The following is a 7,413-nucleotide window of genomic DNA, read 5'->3' as shown; positions in this document are numbered from 1 at the left end:
ATGTAAACTATTTTAATCTAAAATAAATAGAAAATATAGTCATAAGTCTAAGATACGTTGTAAAAGAGGGGCGAACGATACCAGAGGGAGAGTCAAACTCATATATATAGATAGAAAAAAAACCTGACAACGTCATGGCTAAAAATAAAAAGACAAACAGACAAATAATAGTACAGAAGACACAACATATAAAACTAAAAACTAAGCAACACGAACTCCACCAAAAACTTGGGGTGATCTCAGGTGATCCGGATGAGTAGGCAGATTCTGCTCCACATGTGGCACACGTCGTGTTGCTAATGTTACAAGTATTTCAAATCTGTAAAAAAAAGTATAATTTGGTAAGTCACATTCGTGAAAAGGGAAAGGGTATTGTAGTAACAAGATGAGGAACATATCTGATATTATCTGTGAAACGGTTATTCCATAACGGTCAACAAACTCGTGATGGCGTCCGAAAAAATTTACGAAGGAATGATTTCAAATTCGTAAACCATGTATTATGACGTTGTCATTGTTGTACCAGTACAATAACTTATCTTTTAACAGTGACACAAGTGGAACAGACTCTTGTTGTCCTTCCCAAGAAACAGTACAACCCGCTTTGTAACGATGAGAAAGCTAGTATCATAGACTGTTATTATTATGAAGGAGTCAATATAGCCGATCCAGCATCATACATCATGGGTAGTCCTCACTTCTTTCCTGTGTGTGCAATTAGGTAAGTGAGATTCCAGCATCATATATCAATGGCAGTCCTCACTTCGTTTCTGTGTGTGAAGTTAGGTAAATGAGATTCCATCATACATCATGGGTAGTTATCACTTTTGTCCTGTGTGTGAACTTAGGTAAGTGAGATTCCATCATACATCATGGGTAGTTCTCACTTCTTTCCTGTGTGTGCACTTAGGTAAGTGAGATTCCATCATACATCATGGGTAGTTCTCACTTCTTTCCTGTGTGTGAACTTAGGTTAGTGAGATTCCATCATACATCATGGGTAGTTCTCACTTCTTTCCTGTGTGTGAACTTACATGTAGGTCAGTGAGATTCCATCATACATCATGGGTAGTTCTCACTTCTTACCTGTGTGTGAACTTAGGTAAGTGAGATTCCATCATACATCATGGGTAGTTCTCACTTCTTTCCTGTGTGTGAATTTAGGTAAGTGAGATTCCATAATACATCATGGGTAGGTCTCACTTCTTTCCTATGTGTGCACTTAGGTAAGTAAGATTCCAGCATCGTATATCATTGGCTGTTCTCACTTCTGTCTTGTGTGTGAACTTAGGTAAGTAAGATTCCAGGATCATACATCATGGGCAATTTTTACTTCTTTCCTGTGTGTGAACTTAGGTAAGTGAGATTCCAGCATCATACATCATGGTCAGGTCTCACTTCTTTCCTATGTGTGCACTTAGGTAAGTAAGATTCCAGCATCGTATATCATTGGCTGTTCTCACTTCTGTCTTGTGTGTGAACTTAGGTAAGTAAGATTCCAGGATCATACATCATGGGCAATTTTTACTTCTTTCCTGTGTGTGAACTTAGGTAAGTGAGATTCCAGCATCATATATCATTGGCTGTTCTCAATTCTGTCTTGTGTGTGAACTTTGGTAAGTAAGATTCCAGGATCATACATCATGGGCAATTTTTACTTCTTTCCTGTGTGTGAACCTACATGTAGGTCAGTGAGATTCCAGTATTATATATTAAGTGTAATGGCCCGACCATTAAGTATAACCGACGATTGGGCTCAAGCAGAAAAGACTATCAGGTGCTGATACTTTAATCAAGAGTCAATCTAACAAATGGTAAAAAGCTGAAAAACAAATAAAATACAATTTTACAATGTGTTCAATTAATGTTATTAAAACGAAATGTCAAAGGTAATAGATAGCACAGTCCGTTGAATCCGAGAAAATGTTGTACTTTCAAGAGCAGTTAAATTTCCAGTGTTTCACGGAGAGAATGTTCAAATATGTATAGAGTAATTTGAAGGCTTCAAAAACAATGTTGTAAAGTTAACTCACTCTGTGGTTAGCCACGAATTGTGTCCTAGATGACGTTTGTCCTTTGAAAAGTTCTCCAGAACTGGTATGACCTTGCAATGTTCGGTTTGAGATCCGTGTGAGCAGGGGAAAGGTAGCGATGATACGATGTTTTAATGTTCTTATGAGGTTAAAGATGAATAATCCTCCTAGACTGGAACACATAAATAGATTAAGAATATAATCAAACGAACTATATAAATTACGGAACGGTGTAACAGAATACTCCCCGTCTGATGTCTATCTGACATCACTTTTCCATAAATTTTTCGAATATGTATACAAGATTTACACAAATGAATTAATCCCAATATAAATTGAATATATACAGGTGAAATGTCCACTATTTCGTGTGAGAAATATCAGATCTCAACGATTTTTCACTATAAAGGTTCCTAATAAGTACGTTCCACGTGAAACTGGGTAGGCACAGTTTTTTGTCCTTTAGAAGAAGGGTGTCTCGGACGACATTGTTGTGTTCTGTAGAATGTTCTATTACTGCTGTATCGATAATGGGAACTGTTTTCTCCAACGTAGTTAGACGGCGATGACGATCGAAGATAGATCGAAGTATAACAAGAGTTAGTAGTTTGTTGTCTTCCGATTTGGCGATATGACACATCTTTGTGAGTATCAGACGAAATTAGGCGTTTCGTCATAACGTCCAATCCTGCAGATCTAGTCGCTCTATCTGTAGAGTGGCGTCCTCTATGTTTGATTTTGTCGTAGTAATGTCCAAGAAAAGGTGTTACTCTGTGACGATGTCCAGATAAGACTACTGGTTCCTTTTCACTTATATTCAAGTCAGATTTGACAATACTGCTTCCTCCTCGTAGTAGACGTTGCTCATGCAATGGCAGATTGAGATTGGCAAGAGGTCCTTCTTTCGGAATAGGTTTGTGAATGATATTGATTTCCTCTCCATGAACTTTAGGTTCTGTTGATTTCGGATTGAAACTTTCTTTATCTATAGATTTTTCTATAGAAGTCACAGATTTTGCTTTTAGTGACCCGAGTGATGTCCCTTTAGATGAATTTGTGCGTTTACCAGGCTTGGTACTAGGTCCTGTACATTCAAGGGATTGCATTGAATGCGATTTAGCGACCTTGGCATTCGAATGAAAGTTTGTGTCGTTATACTGAACAACAATAGGATTCTTGTCGTTGACGGCTATTTCCGGTCTTGAGGCAAGACGTTGTTCTGATTCCGTGATTGAAACGTTAGTTATCTTTGTGTTGACTTGAATAGGAGAAGTTTGCTTGTCAATGTATGTATTTCCAATTATGACCCAACCAAGTCTCAACTTTTGGGCAAATGGAGTTCGGGATGGTCCTAGGCGTTGTTCAAGGACGTGGTGTGCCTCTATAAGGTCCCTTCCAACAAGGAGAAGAATTTGACAACGTTCCTCTATTGGTGTAATACTTCCTCTGAGTTCTGTCAGATGAGGATGATGCATTGCAACTTCAGGAGTAGGAATTTCGTCTCGATTATTGGGAATATTATTACATTCAATTAATGTAGGCAGATCAAATTGTACGTCACTATGTACAGATTTTATGACGAAATCTTTTCCTCTTTTCCCGGAAGTAGCTACTCTGCCGGAGCATGTCATAAGAGAGTAGTTTTCAGGTTTCTCCCGAACGTTGAACAGACTGAAGAATTCAGGCGAGGCAAGAGACCGGTTGCTTTGGTCGTCAATAATGGCGTACATCCTGATAATTTTGTCCGTCTTGTCCTTATGGTACACGTCCACAGGTAATATCTTGGCATAAGATTTCTCGCTCTTATGATCTTTGTAGATCTCTGTGCAGATCGAACTTACAGAGGTTAACTTTGTTTCAGCTGACTCTGTCTGCTCCCCGCCGTAGACTTGTGTTAGCTCCCCGCCGTAGGCTTGTCTGGGTGAGCTAAACTGGGAACTTTCAGATTGTTGTGGTCTAGTGATGTGAAGTGCTGTGGTATGTCGTTCACTTCCACACTCGTTACAACTGATACTTGCGTTGCAGTCCCGACTTCTGTGTGTGGTTGACTCACAACACTTGTAGCACACATTGTTTTGTCTTAACAGTTCCTTGCGTTCCTCGATTGGTTTGGCTCGGAATGCTCGGCATTCATTCAAGGTATGCTTTGTCTTGTGTAGGATACACAGATTTTGTTGTTGACTGCTGTCTTCAGTTTGCTGTTCAACAGCCGTCTTATGGACGTTGACTTTAGAGTACGTCTGAGGTGTGAACCTTGGCGTAGAGTCTTTTGTATTTGGTGTTACTTTTGATCCAAAGATGAACCCAGGATCGTTCTTAATTTTGCTCATTTCCCTGATGAAGGCAGAGAATTCTGTGAATGGCGGAAAGGCAACTTCATATTTGGACTTGTATCTTGAAGCCCTTGTTATCCACTTTTCTTGGAGTCCGTATGGTAGTTTTTCCACAATAGGATTTATACCGGACGAAGAATCGAAATAAGCAAGCAAACATCCCAGCTTGGGATTTTCCTTGTGATATTCGATTTCTGATAGAATATCAGACAAGTCATAAAGACGTGCGTTATCTTTGTTCGTCAAGGTAGGAAAATTGACGAGTTTACTCGTGATAGAGGCTTCCAACATTTCTGGAGCACCATATCGCTCATCCAGTCTTTGCCATAACCTCTGTAAGCCTCTAGTAGGGTTGTTGGCATTTGATGCCCTAATACTCATGGCATGTTTACCAGACTCTGACCCTAGCCACTTTATCAGTAGGTCTATTTGTTCCGAGTCAGAAACTTGTAATTCGTCTATGACGTTTTTGAAGCTAGATTTCCATGTATGGAAGGATTCTGCCTGGTCATTAAAATTAGTTAGCCTGGAGAATAATAGGTCTTTGCGTAAAAGAAACCTAGTTATCTCCGACGTGGGATTGATTTGTTGCTGGTATGCTACAGGGTTCTCTTCTATTACGCCTTGTTTTGGGTGTGAAACAGGGATCTTTTCTGAAACGCCCTGTTTTCCTATGTTAGTTATTGTTCCCAGATCTGGGATTAAGGTAACTTCCGGTGACTTAGTATCGGAAGGCAAGACGGCAGATGTCTGTGACAGCAAGTTCAGTGCCGAGGACGGCACGAACGCTGGTGCTTCGTGACTTAGCTCGGTCTTAACAGGAATTTGTTTTTTCTTTTGAGGTCCTGTTACTTCCTTTACAACAGTTGATACAGGAAGTTTATTGACGAAATCTTGCACACGCTGGAGCGGGTCTTCCTTTTCGTCAGGTAGTTCGCTAAAGGCTTGGCTGCCGTCGTATTCCAGGACACGAGCCTCGGCTTCTGCGGCTGCAGCTTCTCTTTTTGCTTCGAGAATGTTCCTAGCGGCCTGAAGTTCGGCTTTTTCTCGGACCGCACGTGCGGCTTCCTGTTCCATTTGAGTTTTCCTGCGAACGGCCTCATGTTCTTTTTTAGCTTTGATGTGCTCTTCCTCCTGTTCTGCTTCGGCTCTTCTACGTGTGGCTTCTTGTTTTGCACCGATAGCTTCTTGTTCGATTTCGGCCTTGATTTCTGTTTGTCTATATAGGGTCTGTTCCTGTAAAACGGCCTCCTGCTTTAGGAGGGCAGCTTCTTGCTCGGCAAAGGCTATCTTCGATCTAGCGGACTCTGCCTTGGCACGCTTTCTCCGTGCTAGGCTCGACATGTCGGAGGCGTGTGAGCTCCCACTGTGCGAGGTGGTCTTGCCCTTAGATGTCCTCGTTTTTGTAGATTTAGCCTTTGTCAAGGTAAGGCGATGCTCGTGCAAAGTTTCAATTGCCAGTTCTACTTTAGACATTCGAATATCCGTTGAGAATTTGCACGTATCAATGTCTTGAAGGCTGTCTAATGTTTTTGTATTTTTCAGAAATGTCAAGTACTCGTCTGTGAGCCTGCGATACTTAGTACAGGCTTGTACAATTTTATCTTGTGCTGTTAACAATTGCTGGAGGTCGTTAGGAGGCTTGGCCGTTTCTAATAACTGAGAATCTAGGTTTGACCATAGGGCTTCTAAGTCGTGATAGAACTTGTCACGTTTTTCTATAAAGGCTCCCTGTCCCTTTTCTGTGAGGTCGCGTACTCGCCTAGTCTCGGCGTTTTCATCTAAATTTGTTGTTTTAGACGGATTTTGTAAGAGTTCTAGATCTGGGACATTTCCCTCTGGGGCATGTATCTCTTCTTGTTGTTCCACATGACTTGGATCCATGTTGACTCAACGTTGTTGGGTTGCTGCCGAGTACGCACAAGCTGTGTAGCGTAGTGTCAAGGTAACAGCTACGAACGATGCTCCGTTGTATTTCCTGTTCAGGAGATGTGTAGACAAGTTGTTGTCAATTTACTGTACGTCAAGGGATGACGCGTACATGCAGGGCTCAACAGGTAGGTTGTTATGTAGCTGTATAACTAACGTGGAGTGGCGTTATCTGTGAGACACAACAGGCAAGTTGTAGACTTTTTACTGTAATGGCCCGACCATTAAGTATAACCGACGATTGGGCTCAAGCAGAAAAGACTATCAGGTGCTGATACTTTAATCAAGAGTCAATCTAACAAATGGTAAAAAGCTGAAAAACAAATAAAATACAATTTTACAATGTGTTCAATTAATGTTATTAAAACGAAATGTCAAAGGTAATAGATAGCACAGTCCGTTGAATCCGAGAAAATGTTGTACTTTCAAGAGCAGTTAAATTTCCAGTGTTTCACGGAGAGAATGTTCAAATATGTATAGAGTAATTTGAAGGCTTCAAAAACAATGTTGTAAAGTTAACTCACTCTGTGGTTAGCCACGAATTGTGTCCTAGATGACGTTTGTCCTTTGAAAAGTTCTCCAGAACTGGTATGACCTTGCAATGTTCGGTTTGAGATCCGTGTGAGCAGGGGAAAGGTAGCGATGATACGATGTTTTAATGTTCTTATGAGGTTAAAGATGAATAATCCTCCTAGACTGGAACACATAAATAGATTAAGAATATAATCAAACGAACTATATAAATTACGGAACGGTGTAACAGAATATTAAGGGTAGTCCTCACTCCTTTCCTGTGTGTGAACTTAGGAAAGTAAGATTCCAGCATCATACATCATGGGCAGTTCTCACTTCTTTCCTGTGTGTGAACTTAGGAAAGTAAGATTCCAGCATCATACATCATTGGTAGTTCTCACTTCTTTCCTGTGTGTGAACTTAGGTAAGTGAGATTCCAGTATCATATATAAAGGGTAGTTCTCACTTCTTTCCTGTGTGTGAACTTAGGTAAGTAAGATTCCAGCATAATATATCATTGGCAATTTTCACTTCTTTCCTCTGTGTGATCTTAGGTAAGTGAGATTCCAGCATAATATATCATGGGCACTTCTTTCCTGTGTGTG

At 40.5% G+C, this 7,413-nt stretch overlaps 1 protein-coding gene across 1 annotated transcript; it reads right to left on the bottom strand.

Moving 5' to 3' along the window:
• Positions 1-1,773: 1,773 nt before the first annotated feature.
• LOC139494604 (uncharacterized) lies at positions 1,774-7,040 on the bottom strand. Its single transcript, XM_071282763.1, has 3 exons — positions 6,820-7,040; positions 2,034-6,608; positions 1,774-1,822 (listed from the first exon to the last, which is right to left on the bottom strand). Exon 2 carries the CDS (start codon positions 6,248-6,250, stop codon positions 2,447-2,449), a length of 3,804 nt encoding a protein of 1,267 aa, XP_071138864.1. The 5' UTR covers positions 6,251-6,608; positions 6,820-7,040; the 3' UTR covers positions 1,774-1,822; positions 2,034-2,446.
• Between the last annotated feature and the right edge of the window lie 373 nt (positions 7,041-7,413).

Source organism: Mytilus edulis, chromosome 11 (genome assembly GCF_963676685.1).
Source record: "Mytilus edulis chromosome 11, xbMytEdul2.2, whole genome shotgun sequence".
Classification (NCBI taxonomy): Eukaryota; Metazoa; Mollusca; class Bivalvia; order Mytilida; family Mytilidae; genus Mytilus; species Mytilus edulis.
The sequence above is the reverse complement of the archived record's forward strand: the minus strand, read 5'-3'. Positions and strand labels throughout refer to the sequence as shown.